This window comes from Syngnathus leptorhynchus, chromosome 18 (assembly GCF_054491065.1).
Source record: "Syngnathus leptorhynchus isolate UIUO chromosome 18, UIUO_Slep, whole genome shotgun sequence".
NCBI lineage: Eukaryota > Metazoa > Chordata > Actinopteri > Syngnathiformes > Syngnathidae > Syngnathus > Syngnathus leptorhynchus.
This window is the reverse complement of record NC_141212.1, coordinates 3,194,135-3,208,991: the sequence shown is the minus strand read 5'-3', so window position 1 is coordinate 3,208,991 and position 14,857 is coordinate 3,194,135. Positions and strand designations below refer to the sequence as shown.

General features: G+C 43.1%; 2 protein-coding genes across 5 annotated transcripts; one reads left to right on the top strand and one right to left on the bottom strand.

The window, feature by feature from the left end:
• Positions 1-217: 217 nt before the first annotated feature.
• Positions 218-7,497, top strand: snx3 (sorting nexin 3). Its single transcript, XM_085937267.1, has 4 exons — positions 218-566; positions 5,221-5,316; positions 5,428-5,552; positions 6,678-7,497. Exons 1-4 carry the CDS (start codon positions 405-407, stop codon positions 6,781-6,783), a joined length of 489 nt encoding a protein of 162 aa, XP_085793393.1. The 5' UTR covers positions 218-404; the 3' UTR covers positions 6,784-7,497.
• Positions 7,498-7,681: 184 nt separating this feature from the next.
• On the bottom strand, positions 7,682-14,633 carry nr2e1 (nuclear receptor subfamily 2, group E, member 1). 4 transcript variants are annotated; one of them, XM_085937262.1, is made up of 9 exons: positions 14,017-14,633; positions 11,475-11,620; positions 10,992-11,079; positions 10,456-10,691; positions 9,562-9,708; positions 9,308-9,404; positions 9,077-9,229; positions 8,889-8,994; positions 7,682-8,763 (listed from the first exon to the last, which is right to left on the bottom strand). In XM_085937262.1, the coding sequence occupies exons 1-9, from the start codon at positions 14,075-14,077 to the stop codon at positions 8,601-8,603; spliced, it is 1,197 nt and encodes a 398-aa protein (XP_085793388.1). In that variant the 5' UTR covers positions 14,078-14,633; the 3' UTR covers positions 7,682-8,600. The 4 variants fall into 4 exon arrangements, with proteins under 4 accessions (XP_085793388.1, XP_085793389.1, XP_085793390.1 ...); XM_085937263.1 differs by having other exon boundaries at positions 9,077-9,226; XM_085937264.1 differs by having other exon boundaries at positions 8,616-8,763; positions 9,308-9,444.
• Between the last annotated feature and the right edge of the window lie 224 nt (positions 14,634-14,857).

Below are 14,857 nucleotides of genomic sequence, written 5' to 3'. Positions count from 1 at the left end.
TCGATTTATGGTGCAGTGTATTTATGTTTGTTGTATGACAATGAATTAGCGGAATGTAAACAAAACAGGCTACAGTCGGGCAACAGTCAGCTGAAGCTCAGCTGACAGGAAGTAGTGTTTGGAAAGTTCAAGCTGTCAAAGTAAGAGATAGGTCTGCTCCAGAAACGATAGTAGGCGGGGGGGGACGTCAAATTGTGTTTTTTCCAAGTAGACTTTGACACGTTTTAGACTTTTAATTAATCCAATTTTATGGAAGTCATTTGAATTTACCTTTTAGTTCTTCAAACATTTATCTTACGCACACCTAAATGTATTTTATTATGAAGGCCGGTACCGGAACGCACATAACAATTTTCAGCTCCACTTGACGGAACAGCTAGCTTCGCTATAGCGCAGGGTTAGAAATGGCTGAAACCATAGCTGATACAAGAAGGCTCTTTAGCAAGCCCCAGAACCTAAACGACGCTTATGGACCACCGAGTAACTTTCTAGAGATTGACGTGAGCAACCCCGAGACTATCGGGGTCGGAAGAGGCAGACACACGACGTACGAAGTCAGACTGAAGGTGAGCTTTCATCATTAGTTGCTAGTACCGTTAGCCTCTGGGTTATTTACCTCAGCTTAGCCCACAAATGGAGGTTATTAGCGGGTGACATTGTGACACAATTACGCGCACAACGTTTATATGTAGCGTCAGTAAGTGTGTTTCTCACGTTCAATACAGAATTAATCAGTATGAATGAAAACATTTAGCTGTCAGGTTAGCATCATCCGTGAGACGAAGCTACCAACGTTTAGCTTCTTAGCATAGGATGATGTCTTTGATAGTGTGACGCCAAGTTTTGTGGCTAGTTTTGTTGCTTCTCTTCTTTGACAGTGTTTTTTTTCCTTCTCCCCCCCATCAGGTGAGCACAACGTTTATTGGGGGCACCTGCAAAAGCAGCAAAGTTGTTCTAATAATTTTCAATTGTAAAATTGCAAGTAACTGACCAGTCATTAGCAGATTTGAAGCCCTAATATATAAAAAAAAAAAAAAAAAGCGAAATATAGCCACACCCCATGGTGTGGAAATGACAATCATGACCAACAGATGGTTGCTTGTACATTCAGATAAACCCCCATGTCCTCCCAAACTTTAGCCGTATTGTTGCGAGCTTTGGTTTGTGTGTTCTGTTGATCTTCTCTGGACGAACTTGTCTTGCAGCAATGTTCTTGCATTATGGCGTAATATGTGGTCAAGGTGGGGGTGGGGGGGGCACACAGTCAGCTCAAGCAGACAGGATGCAAACTGATCCTCTGGCTCACCTCCCTGCAAGGCATTTCCTTCCTCCCCCTGCTGAGGACATTGCAGGGGAATTAGAAGGGTCTCCGTTCGGAGCAAAACTCCCACAATCCTTTGCTAAACAAGCCGATGACTGAGAAAAAAGACTTTTGCAGCCAGTGGCTCATCCGAGGCCGTAAGTGTGACAGACGTCATTGTGTAACACCGATGAAAGTTGTCGCGGTCAAACACTTCCCACCTGTTGCGAAACCCGAGTCACCGTTGGGCTTTGGTTGAAGGCGTTACTTTTAATTACTTGTAAGTATCGAAATGTTACGGATGGCTTTTTAGCGCCATTGTATTGTAAATTAGAAGTTTAGAGCTGTATCACGCTGGGCTTCCTGCAATTGTTGCTTTATAAGACCACCATTGTTTTTTCTGTTCAATGCTCGGCACAACTCTTTGTACTATTATAGTGATGACAAAAAATAATTCAGCAGTTTCTGGCTAAGCAGTCTTGAGGCGTCAGAGTTGAACACGGGGCTACTGTACTTGATTAGCGTGGTGTAATTAGCATATGCGTGTAATCAGCATTATTATGCACATCGTAGCCCCGTGTGACCTTTTCTTTGCTTCCCTTCCTATCCTCCGCATCCGGACTTCATCTTCTGCGTGGTTAACGACTGCTTTTTGGCCACGCCGTTGCCTTATTTATTTATTTATTTTTTTGCCCACGGCTCATTTGCCGTGCCTCAAGTTCCCACTGCTGTCCCACGTTCCACCCAAAATCGAAGAGAGCCCTTGTGATGGCTCTGAGAGAGTCTCCTTAATCCCCTCATTGAGATGGGGAAGAATGAAATAGGCCAGCCTTGGAGGGGGGGGCTGGAACGCTAACTGCCCGGCCATACACCCTCCCAATGATAAAGCCACCCCCTTCAAGCAGCCTTGATCCCGCTTCCACTTATCCCATTTCACTCTCCACGCAGTCACTCGCCTGCTTTGCGGTGAGCTTCGACAGTTGTGCCTATAATAGACCCGATGACTGCGTAATGTCAACATCGGATCAAGGGCTTATTTACACTATGAAATGATAAAGTCCACAGCGAGTGTGAAGTGTTTTTCATTCAGCAAAAGCCTGAGATGCTGGTGAATCGCAAGGTTTTGTTTGTTTTTGTTGTTTTGTTTTTGCCGTAGTTCTCTCTCTCTCTCCGAGTCAGCTAGCGTAGTCACTTGTTGACAGGCAGGCTTTACGTTCCTATTCAAATCAATGGGATCAATCCGCCCTCTTTCACTCCCCCGGAGATGAAAGAGGTCCTGAAAGGAGACGGATATCTCATTTTTCCTGAGCGGACTTGTAATGTTGAAGGGGGTCTCTGTGAAGAAGTCGACTTTTGTTCTCATTCACATCCATTTGTTTTAGCTTGTAATTGAAATCTGAAATGCCCAAGAGACTTGCAGAAAGCTTTTTTTTTTTTTTTTTTTTTTTAAATGACAAAGCAGTCAAAAGAAAAAAAAAAGTTGCCTAAATTGACTTAAAACAGACACCATAGATTTAAACCATATAATCAGAACTGAATTTGGGAAGTTTTTGTTTATAAGGCTTCTTCGACTTCTCTTAGCATCTCCCTCGCTTTCTTCCTGGCTTAATTTGGATGCGTGTGTGACTTTGGCCATTAATAAAATTGAGTCGAGATTGGGCGAGTGGGTATGAGAAGGAGGGGCGGGGTGGGCGTGCTTGTCAGCCACAGTCAAGTGTAATCCAAAGTCTACAGCATCCTCTTGGACAACTATTTTAATGGAAATGGGGAACATATTGTATCAAGGCTACCATATCCTACTTGAGATGACAGTATCAAAAGTGGGAGTTGATGCTATGGTAACAAAGCAGCTTTTTTTTTTTTTTTTTGCCAGCGAGAGAGTGCACAGACTGTCAGAGCGCCGGGGCCGGCGAGCGAGAGTGAGTACGCGGCAAAGCGAGAGCAAAAGACCCATCACCCCAAAGCTTTTGTTCCCGGCCTCTTCTTCTTTCAACATTTCGGAGTATGATGCAATGAGATGCTATTATGTTGCCATTTTTAATGCCATTATTGTGGAAAAGGGGTTGTGGTGGAGAAGGGGGGGGGGGGGGGCGAGCTTTAGGATTCACACTCTCCAACTTGACTTGATCCATCCTGCTAAAAGCTAATGCGTGGTGGTCTTGAACTCTTCTCACAGAAGATGAGTGATCTTTGTCCCAGGCTGGTTTTTAAAGGGGAGCCAAGATAGTGCGCGCCTGCCTTGCTTCCTACGGAGCATGCGAGATTGCCTGCTAGGCTCATAATGGAAGGTGAAGCTCGGCGGCCCGCTTTCAAGTACCTCTCTCTTTCACTTTGCCTTTTGTTCGGCCCAACGTGCATATTAATTAGCGGCGTAAGATTTCCCAGAGATATATAGACCCCCCCCCGCCCTCTCTTCCGTTTTTTGCTTTTATTCAGTCGGCTTTTTAGCAACCCAGAGCGCCTTTCAGAGAATTACCCAAACGCGGACACCTCGCCGGGTGAAAGTCGGCACAAGGGGCCGGCGAGACGAGAGAACAGAGGCGGAGGAAACCTGAGCTTTGACTCCGAGGGCTCTGCCGCACCGCCTCTTTTTTTGGCGGAACCAGACCGCTCACTTTTCACTTTTGTCGTTTGTGTTCCCCCCCCCCCTTTCTTGTCCGGCAGAAGCAATCTCTTAATCACAGGCTTTGAAGGCCAGGTGACTTTCTCGTCGCCCGGTTTCATTGTCTCTGGAGCAAATGGATGGGATTCAACTTTTCACCTGGGCCTATCCGAAACACGTTATCAAATGTGATTGGTCAAACAGTGTTTTTTTTTGTTTTTTTTTAAGTATTTTTCAGTGTGCACATGATGGGATTAGAGTCACGGCGGTGGCAGATTACCTGTAACTGTGATCTGTTGTGCCGGGGATTAACTTTGCGTCGCTCCTCGCTGTGAGGTAACATTACGCAGCGGGGACAGGCAAGTGGAGTTAATGCCAGAGTAGTGGGGCAATAAAGCTAAACTAATCCACTTCTCGTGTGACCTGAGGAAAAAGGAAAGGGGGCGGGGGTCGAGTGTATTGACAACTTCACCTGGGAAGAAGAAGCTGGAGGGAGAACTTGTTCAGACAAATCTGCTGTTCATATGTGAATTTCTTTCTTTCTTTATTTATTTATTTTGTTGTCGCCGCAGCTACTTGCTCAATTGCTTTTGCCATTGTGGCGCTTTCTTCGGTAAATTCTGACCTTCCGCAAATGCGGCCCGCTATTGAAAATCCTCTTTGAGCCCCTCCTCGTGGGTGCATTGTCATAGGATGGCCATGTGCTGTCAGGAAGAGTGAATAGCTTTGGCATTGTGCTGTGATTTGCTGTTTGAGCCAGTGTTCTCTGTCAATGTCGAAACATTGTCCCCTCTTTCAAATGAAAAACGCCGCTCTCGAGTGCTCATCAACAGCGGACGAGGGGGATTAGGCAAGCGTCTCCTCCGTGCTTGCAAACACGGGAAAATAAAAAAATAAAAAATTGTCTGAGTGCGGCAGACCTTGGTGAGCGAAAACATAAGTGATTTCTGTCTCCTGGAGGCCAGTTTGAGTATGATTTGAACGTCTTTGTTAGCCGCCCCCCCCCCCCCCCAACTTGAAAGACACAAAAAAATCACTTTTGGTTCACCCACTTGACAATGTCAACCGGCTCGGCGGAATGCTCGTCTCCCATTGGCCGATCACCGTCCGAACACAAAAAATAAAGGCTCCTTCTGAACTTGATGCTCTGATATTCGCCCCCCAACCTGAAGGTTTCTCAAAGAAAATCTACAAGAACGTTTACCAAAGAACCAAATATGCTCATATATATGTAATCCATGAAAGTTTTTGTGATTTGATGCGTTCGGAGAAATATCGTGAAACTCCTAAAGAGCGTTGCCCTTTAACCCCCCCTCAGACGAACCTTCCCATCTTCAAGCTGAAGGAGTCGAGTGTACGGCGGCGCTACAGTGACTTTGAGTGGCTCAGGGCCGAGCTGGAGAGGGAGAGCAAGGTAGATCTTTTTTTTTTTTAAATCAATTTTTATAGCCCGATCCAACGAATGCAAATGTGAAATTGATCAATCTTTGTGGGAAATTTAGCGCCGCTTCTAATTTCCTCCCAGGTGGTTGTGCCCCCCCTCCCGGGTAAAGCTCTGATCCGGCAGCTGCCCTTCCGAGGGGACGACGGGATATTTGATGATTCCTTCATAGAGGAGAGACGACACGGTCTGGAGCAGTTCCTAAACAAGTAAGCCGTCAGCTCAGATGTCACTTCAGGGCATCTTTTCGATTTGTAGTGTCGGGGGACGGGGCACCAAATGTTTATGATCAGCCAAAGTGCTGCTTGTTCACTGCCACCACAGCAGCCACACTTTTTTTTTTTTTTTTCTGTAAGTCGTTCTCAACATGATCTATTTTTTTTATTTTTTTTTAATTTGTCCTCTTTAACTGTTGTTTCTAATTACTCAACAAAGCAGATTTTTCTCCACACGTTTGATTCGTTTGCGGTGTTTAATTTATGATAATTGCGACGCAAATTACACCATGTGTTACATCGGGGGGTTTTTTTTTTGTTGTTTTTTTTTTTCATGACAGTCTCATTGTAATTATTTGCTTTGATTGCAGACGTGGTCGTTATCTTTGTTTCATGTGCAAATGTACCAACGCTTCGGATTTAACGTCAAGTGTGCCGAGAAAATTTGAAAGCGTCAATATTTTTTGCAAAATAAGACGCCGCCGTTAATGATATCATTGTTCGAAACCAGCTTTATCAAATGATGAGAGCATTGTTGAAGAGCTTATCTTTTGGAATGCACAGCTTGATTGGAGCAACACTCATCAAACGTTGACCCCCCCCCCCCCCCCGACAAACTTCTCTTGATCCCGTTTTGTAATTGTTCCTATTTCCCCATGAGAGGTTAAGATGCAAATGTATGAAATCATCACCCTCCTGGGTCTCAGGTGCCTCACCAAATTTGTTGCGTAAGCCCTCGTGCGTCATCCGCCTCATGTCAGAGTGGCTTTGAGAAAGAACACGGCCCTCCAAATTTTTAATGGAAGAGGCATAATGGCAAATGGATTGACCTCAAGTCATTTTTAACTATCGTTACTGGACGTCGCTTCGGCGCATTCAGCCGGTTATCGAATCTCTTCCGAAAGGGTACAGCTCTCCTCCCTTTCTCACCGCAAAAAAAAAAAAAAAAAGGTTATTCCGCTATGATAAGAAAGGCCACAAATCAAGGTATGTGCTAATTAAACGTAATTAGCACATTCTAAATAACTGGCACACTGGCTTCTCGTCTACGTTGAACTTTGTTTCTGAAGTTTGACTACCTCTGACCGCTTTGCCTGTGGTCCATGTGTGTGTTTTCAGAGTGGCCGGTCACCCTCTGGCCCAAAACGAAAAATGCCTGCACATGTTTCTACAGGATGAGTCTGTGGACAAGCACTACACACCGTCCAAAGTCAGACAAGCTTAAAAAAAAAAAAAAAGATGGCGCAGCCAACCAACTTGCCCGCAGGCCCTCATCGGACTTGGCCCGCCCGCCCGCTCAGCCGAGCTCGGACCACACAGTGCTCCCTCTTCACTGCTTTTGCTTTTTCTCAGACAATTGAAGAAAAGAAAAAAATCAAAGATACCCTTTCCCCAAATACATACGTATATAAATATCTATATAAATAGCTCACTGTCCTTTCCACTCCCATTCACTTTTTATGTTCCCGTTTTATTGGAAACAAATGTTTGCAGCAGCATCACATGGTGTCTGGAAATGCCGTTAACATGGCTGTATAAATTCTATTTATCGTTTGCGCCGTCGTGAATATATTCATTTATGTTGTAACCCACCGCCGAGTCCATTGTAGAGTCATTATTGGCATGTCGCACATTAGTGGGCCTTGAAATTTAAACAACGTGTTTGACCTCCACCTTGACACCGCCGCATCATCCCACTCCACCCGAAGAAGAAAAAAAAAAAAAGTGTGTGTGTGTATGCGTGTGTCCAGCAACCAGCACTTGTCCTGTTACCACCATCGCTTTTTCTAGGAAGTCAATTTACACAGAGGTAACTGCAGTATTTCTACTGGCTCTATACGCATTTTGAGATTTATATAATGCTGTGCCATTGTTTTGTTTTGTTTTTTTTGTTAATTTTGAGGATTTTTCCAATAAAATAGGTGAAATAACAACTGCATATATGCATAAATATTTTTTCTTTGCCAACTTTCAAATTCCTGCGTATGAAGTGTAAGAGCTCAAAAAAGAAAATTATTCTATGAAGGAATCATTTTAGAGTAAATTCCTTTTTTTTGTAGATAAATGATGCATGAGAATGAACTCATAATTTTATAATGTAATTTTTATAAATAATGTAATTCTTATTTTATAAACTGTATATTTAGAATTGCACTATTGTAAATGATGACAAGTACACATTATTTCGTGTAAAAAAAAAAAGTGGCAGCACGCTAGATTTCTTTTGAAATTTATACCATTTAGGAAAAAAATTAAATTCACTGTCCTTTATTCAAATGGTTTCACCTCTTCCAAATACTTATAACTCCCACGTTTTTACAATAGAATAAAACCACCATAATATTCCACAAAACGGCTCCCCAAGTGCTGAATATTGTTTGTTTTTTTTAAATCCATGTTAGTGTCTAACTTTTTTTGTTGACCTAAACATTTCAATGTTGCACCTGGATACAAACACTTAAATACAAACTCAATCTGTAGTTGCATGTCCATTGAGCGGACCCCCCGACCCCCTCCCCTTTCCCACAAATAGTCATTTCCTCTTTATTGCCGCGTGCATTTGATTTCAACACTCGATGAGAAGGGGTGGGTTAATATCAATGACATTGCCCATGAATCTTTTTTTTTTTTTTTTTTTTTCAGGGGGCGGGGTCCTTCCGGTAAGATTGAACACAGCAATAAAATATTCAATTGGTCGTCAAGCTCATTGGTCTCACAGACACTTTGCAGTTATTTTCATATGGAACATGTCTTTGTTATGTCACTTGGCACTTGTTCCCCAGAGTTTCCAGTCCATCTGTATTTATACATGAATAGCTTTTCCTCTGTCCAGTCCAGTGCTTCTTTAAAGGTAAATCTATCATGGCGGTTACACTAATCCTTTAACTAGAGCCTCTGTTAACAGGCGACTTGATTTTCTGGTTTTCTGGCCGTGTTTTCTTTCATACAGATGTTGCTTCTGCTAACTCTACAGCCAGCTGGGTGAGTCTCAAGTTGTTGTTTTTTTTGTTTTTTCCAAAGCAGGCGCATTGACCGGTGAGGTCATATGTCGCTGGATTTATACATGTCGGACAGGAGCCTGGTTATGGGCACGTTGCCGATGGTCTTCTTGAAGAAAACCTCCTCGATGGTGGACGGGCTGACGGATCGCAGGGAGGGCAGGAGCAGAAGTAGCTTGCCGAAACGACACGGTTGAGCTGGGTACCTGCAAGAAATTGCGGGAGGGAGGGGGGAGTAAATGTTATGTAATTCCACACCCAGCCACTAGATGGCAGCGCACTGGTTTGGAATGTTTCAAAAGTGGATTCATATTTTTATTTTTTTTTTTACCTGGTGTGTATGTAGCTGTTGAGCGTAAGTTGCGCCTCATCCTGTAGCGCGGCGATGGCACTGGCGTTGCGGAAATTCCTCAACTCTACACCCCCCTGTGTCGGGACTGTTAGCGTAAGAGCGAGACGGTTACAATCCAAAACTTAAAAACCCAAAATCCGTCTGCACCAGCGGCCGGGGCCCCTCACCGGCTTTGAACGTCACGATACATTTCAAACAGGCGAACTCGGTCGCGTCCAGACGCATCTGTCGGAACCTGGTGACCACCTCTTGAAGCGCTTGGATCTCCGACATAATTTTGTTCATTCGTTGGGATTCCGTGTTTTCTCCGTTCAACCCTGCTGATGACACGAAATTACAAATTCGGGAAAGGTGCCCTTCGCCAAAAAGGCCTCGTTAAGGGGGTCTGGGTCACATACCAGAAACGGCAAGTAGAGTCGTGGAATCCACGGGGATAGCCCACTGCGCGATACCCAGGACAAATAATTCCCTCCACGCGTCTTCCAACAGAATCAACTGCAAAGATTTGTAAATCTTGTGTTCGACTTCTGTAATGCTTAAACCACATTGGCCAATTTATGTCAACCATGTTTGAACACTCCTCTCAAGTTTAAGCGTGCCCCTTAATCCCCCCTGATTTGCCTTAATTCCCGTCACGCGTGCTTAAACGTACCTGGTCAGATAAGGGCAACGTGGAAAAGGCCGGCACACTTTTGGCCCACTTGATGCTCATGAAAAGGAGGCGGGCGGCCGACTCGCAGACCGACTCCGTGGCCACCTCGTACAGGTACATGGGGGTGGCGCTGACTTCGTGGGGGTACTAAAATTGGGGGGGGGGGGGGGGAACCATCATCACCTCGTAAACAGTCATGCTCATTGTACGCGGCAAAGGTCAAATTCCAAGCCACGGCACCTGCTTTTTAGCGACGATTAGTGTTTCTTGCGGCGGATTTGCGGTGAGAAATCTAATTGGCCGATTTGTGCCTCTTAGGGGCTAAATCGGGGCAAGAATTTCAACTTCTAACCCGACTGGGGGGGGGGAGAAAATCATCATGAAGCAAATTTCAACTCGACATCAAATTGTTTGATGATGCCATATATTCTTTACCCTCTGTGGAAAAAAAAAATGACAAATTTTACTCCGGATTATCGAGTCAATTAAAGTAGTAGTGAAACTCTTCTTTGTTTGTCTCAATGATTTTATGATACTGCAGCCTGGTCGCCAAGTCACCATGCATGCCTTAATTATTTAATTTTTTTTTAATGCATTTTTATTCTTCAATACAAGCTCCTATCCCATTCTCATTTTCTGTCTATCACTTTGTTGCCCAACCCAGATGCTGGAGGCAGATGGACGCCCTGCAGTGACACAAAGTGAGTCTTCTGGTTTTTGAATTATTTGCTTCCATGGGGTCTGTATAAAATAGTATTGAATGAAATTAATTTGAAATTTGGCTTTAAACTATGAACAGAATTGAAGTGGGCATGTAATAGAATGCATGTTTTAATTTGAATTCATTCAAATGTAAATGTAATTCTAATTAAAGCTTCTAAATCAAAACGTTACCTTTGGGGTTGGCTGTGCCAGGCCCACGATGGCCTGCCTCTCTGGTGTGCTAGCCACCGTACTCATATCCAAAGTGTGAGGCTCCAGTTGTGTGACTGTGGTGAAGAAGGGGGGCCCCGGCAGGGAAGAGCCTGGGAAATGCGTAGACGACCCGTTGACCTCTTTATGACCTCGGAAATACAGGGCCACCTGTTTTCGGATGGTGGACGTTCGGGGTCCCCTCTCGTGTTGGACGGCTGGAAACGGCACAGTAGAAGTCGTTTTATATTTTCTTTTTACCTTTTGGCTCTGTCTCGGTCAATTTTGGTGAATAGAAATCCGTAAAACGACTTGATGAATCATGTGATTTGGCCACCATATTATAATGCAAATAGTTATCAGTCACGGGAGTCATTTTCAGAGAGGATAAAGAATATATACATGGTGACTATTGTTTGTCTATGTGTGTTGCTGCAGCGTTTGTGTTCTAAAATGACATCTCCATAGTGCGTGAGGATAAAGTGGTTGAGATAATGGATGGTTGGGTGGATATTTACCATCTTTATTCATGTTGACTTCCAGACACTTTTTCAAGCGGCATGCTCGGCATTGGTTTCTGTGAGTTTTGTCTACAGGACACCCACCCTACACACACACACACACACGCACGGAAACAGTGTTATCATATAATAGCTGCAACGCTACTAGCCTTACTATTATCTTCCTAGGAGACCAATTTCCAGGTGCTATCATCATCATGCATTTATCGACCCCCCTCGATGCAGTCTCATGGGGGGGGGGGGGCAGGATGTAAGAGAGAGAGAGGGGGGGGGGTTGCTAAATAGTATCCCGCCCCCTGCCCCTTGAATCCTCGCTTTCATCACATTAGATGGGATTACACCTGATAAATTACAACGCACCGACGCCCTTTCGCTATTTAAAAGCTGCCAGCGTGATGCGTTCAGGCACAGCTCGGAAACGGCGTTAACTAGGTGAAAGTGTCTTGCAGAAGCGCATACAGTGGAGGGGGGGGGGGGTACCTGAGAGCCAGACTTGCACACGTAAGTTCTATTTCGGCGAATGCTCCTCTTGAAGAAGCCCGAGCAGCCGTCGCAGGCGTAGACGCCGTAGTGCTTGCCCGAGCTGCGGTCTCCGCACACTTTGCACGGGATGTCCAAAATGCGACCTGCAATGGAGATTTGGAAATGATGACGTTATTTTGGCAACAACGAATTCATGTAACATTTCAAAGCTAGGGTTTTTTTTTTTTTTTTTCGTATCGCAATCAAGGATAGAAAAAAGCAACAATAAAAAAAAAAAATTGGAACTCACTTTCCCCTCACTTTGTGCTGCTTTTGAATTGACCATTTTCTATTGGATGAGCCAGTTCGTTCATTGACTTGAGCTAGTTTGACAAATTTCTAATCTGTATATAAAAAATATAGCTGTATAAAGTACTGTCCTTTGTTGTGCTAAATTATTTTATAATTATATAAATAGAATTATGTTTTCTTTTTTTCAACTGCTTTAATACTTCCAATTTCTCACATCCTTATATTAATGGAACTCGTATGCCATTAAAGTGAAGTTTTTATAGCATTAATACAGTTTTGCCATCAGGAAGAATAAATTCCTCCTTCCATCCATCCATCCCGCCATTCATTGTCAACAGGTTATTTTTTATTTGTTTTCAATATTTAAATCAATCATTACTCGTAATTATTAGCAAAATTCGATCTTGCTATTTTAATGTATAGCACTAGCATCTGTATTGTAATGTATCAAAAAATCATTCAGTACTTGAGTAACCAATTCTTGTTATACTTTATAGTTTAAAGTTTATAGTTGAAACAAACACACACATTGAATAAGTTACAGATTGTCAAGAAAAAGAATCTTAGTGCAAAAAAGTACATTTTCTCTACTCAGTATTTGTCAGTCTGTCTAAATGTTTAATCCAAATCTATTTAAATTAGTCATATATACGATTAATTTAATACATTTCCGATGGGGGGGGTAATCAATTTAAAAATCAATTAACATCATCAACCGCCTTTTTATCTATTATCTCGCTCATTTATCACTTTACTTTTCGATTGTTTAATTCTCATTTTAATCCTAATCCTCAGATTACTCACCTTTACAGGATGTCCTGCGTATTTTTTTTTCTTAATATTTTTTTTTTTTTACCTCTTAAGAAAAGAAATTCCCATTTTTATTGAAAATTTGATTCAATTCATGGATTCTCTATCTCGCTTGCTCTCTCACGTTGGTCACCCTTCAACCATGGGAATTCAGCGCGCGCATTTTCCAGACTCTAAAAGTGGGTGAGCGTCATAACCGGGCACTGTAAAACAATGACCGGTGTGTGTGTGTGGGGGGGGGCACAATGGAGACATTAGGGAGGGAAAGTGTTAACTTAATGATTTCGTCCCATTGAAACTCGTCTGACTGGCCGCATCTCGACAAGCTGCCAAGTCGGCCTCATAATGGGACTCGACAGCTGCTTTATCCGCCAGGTCTTTTGGCCCTGGGATTAGGCAGTGACACCGCGCCACCACAATAAACCCGTTTCACCAAACTCCAATCAAGTGCATGGAAATGGACTCCGGTGTTTGGTAGGGAAAGTGAAGTTTTTTTGGTATTCAAATCTACAAGAAAAAGTGTGTGTAGGGGTGGGGTGAGTTGGGGGGGGGGGGGGGCGTCTATGTAATTACACTGACGTTTTGCCACCTGCTCACTGATTCACCAGTGACCCGTCCCAAAGGGTAGCATGGGAATAAGTAGCAGCAAAGAAAAATAACTCCAGGGAGGCCGTCATTGTCATCAATTAGAAAGCTTTTTATTCTTATTATTATTAGAATTAAAAACTAGTTGATGACTAACTTGACTTGAATGGATTAAAAGTCCATGTCTACGCACCCGCGGGGTTGATTTGACACTTTAGGAGGGAAATAATGAAATGAAAACAGTCAAGTTGATCATTTTGAAAACTTTTTTTTCCCCTCATTATTTTGTGCGCGTAAGAGAGACAATATTGTCACTTTATCTGAATTCGACTCTTTTATGGCGTTGTGCGATATTTCTGTTTAACCAAGGTTAAGGGGGTGGCATTAATAATGCATATATTTCGATGAGATAAGTGACATGATTGAGATTTTCAATTAGCTATAATGAATTAATTGAATTTGGAGTCTGTGCACGTGTATGATTTTTATGGGGTGTTATGCAAAAAAAAAAATAGTCCGACATTTTGACCTGAAAGACGCAGTTTGAAAGGTTTTAAATTAAGAGAAGACGAGGAATTAAGAACACGTGAGAAAAGCTCTCATTTAGTTTTTGTTTTTCAGCAACGCAAAGAAAATCGGTACATCTAATTTTGAATTTTAAAAACAATTTCAATTGATTTGGTTTTGAAACGAATAGGCCTAGGTCAATGTTAAAACCGCTATGTGACGCACACTTTTCCCGAATGTTTTAGAACAAATTGATCGTCGCTTTCTTTTAAACACTGTAATAATTTCCATGCGCTTGATTTGCATCTTTTTTTTTTATTATTATTTAAGTTAAAATGTCACTTACTTGACTTGACATTGAGAATATCCAAACAGCCACTTGTTGAGCCGGCAGGTTTGCTCATCATGGAAAAAATGCTGAAAGTTCAAACTGGAAAAAAAAGGTCTCTAAAAAAAAAAAAGTCTTTTAAAAAAAAAAAAAAAAAGTGATAAATCTTGATCTCGCTTTCGTTTCTTCCCGTTGCCCCGCCAAACTTAACGAGTCCACGCTCAGCTCGCGCGGCGACGCATCGTCCCTTTTTGGTCAACCGGCGAACCGGAGCGACTTGCAAAGCCTTTGGCAGCCCGGCGATGGTGACCTGTCGGCGGCTGCGCAACAGGCGTCAAGTTGGAGCTGAAGGAGGCCGGATAGAGAGGGCAAAAAAATCAACCCCAAATGTTTTTTTTTTTGCAGTAGAGTGCACCAAACTGAGATTTGTGGCCGCAGGTGTGACTTTGTGCTGCGACTTGGCCCGAATAAATCAAGCCTGCTAATATTTTTGCACAAGTGTCAGGAGGGAGGCTGGAGGGTGGAGATCTCCACTTCCTTCATCCACTTGGCTTTCCACGCCAAACTCCGCCGTGACGTCACGCTCTCGCTCCCTCTCTCTCTCCCTCTCTCTCTCTCTCTCTCTCTCTCGCTCGCTCGCTCGCTCTCATTCATTGATCCCAAGGCACTGCCCACTCGCCACTCTAGTGTTCTGCCCCCTTTTATTGCAATTTAGTAAACGTTACAAAAAAAACTAACCTGGGAGGTAATTTGTTTTATTCATCCTTTTTCTCTCGTTAAAAAAAAAGCACAAAAATGTCGATACAGTAAACTGTCAAAAAAAAAGGCACTTTATAATGACATCATGTTAATGAAAAAA

Bases quoted from the DNA above. Each gene is read 5' to 3' on its own strand.
- snx3 (XM_085937267.1), top strand. From the start codon at position 405: ATGGCTGAAACCATAGCTGATACAAGAAGGCTCTTTAGCAAGCCCCAG. The intron at 567-5,220 runs GTGAGCTTTCAT...ACCCCCCCTCAG, and splicing joins CGTACGAAGTCAGACTGAAG to ACGAACCTTCCCATCTTCAA. The intron at 5,553-6,677 runs GTAAGCCGTCAG...GTGTGTTTTCAG, and splicing joins CTGGAGCAGTTCCTAAACAA to AGTGGCCGGTCACCCTCTGG.
- nr2e1 (XM_085937262.1), bottom strand. From the start codon at position 14,077: ATGATGAGCAAACCTGCCGGCTCAACAAGTGGCTGTTTGGATATTCTC. The intron at 11,621-14,016 runs GTAAGTGACATT...TCTCCATTGCAG, and splicing joins TATTCTCAATGTCAAGTCAA to GTCGCATTTTGGACATCCCG. The intron at 11,080-11,474 runs GTACCCCCCCCC...GTGTGTGTGTAG, and splicing joins TGTGCAAGTCTGGCTCTCAG to GGTGGGTGTCCTGTAGACAA.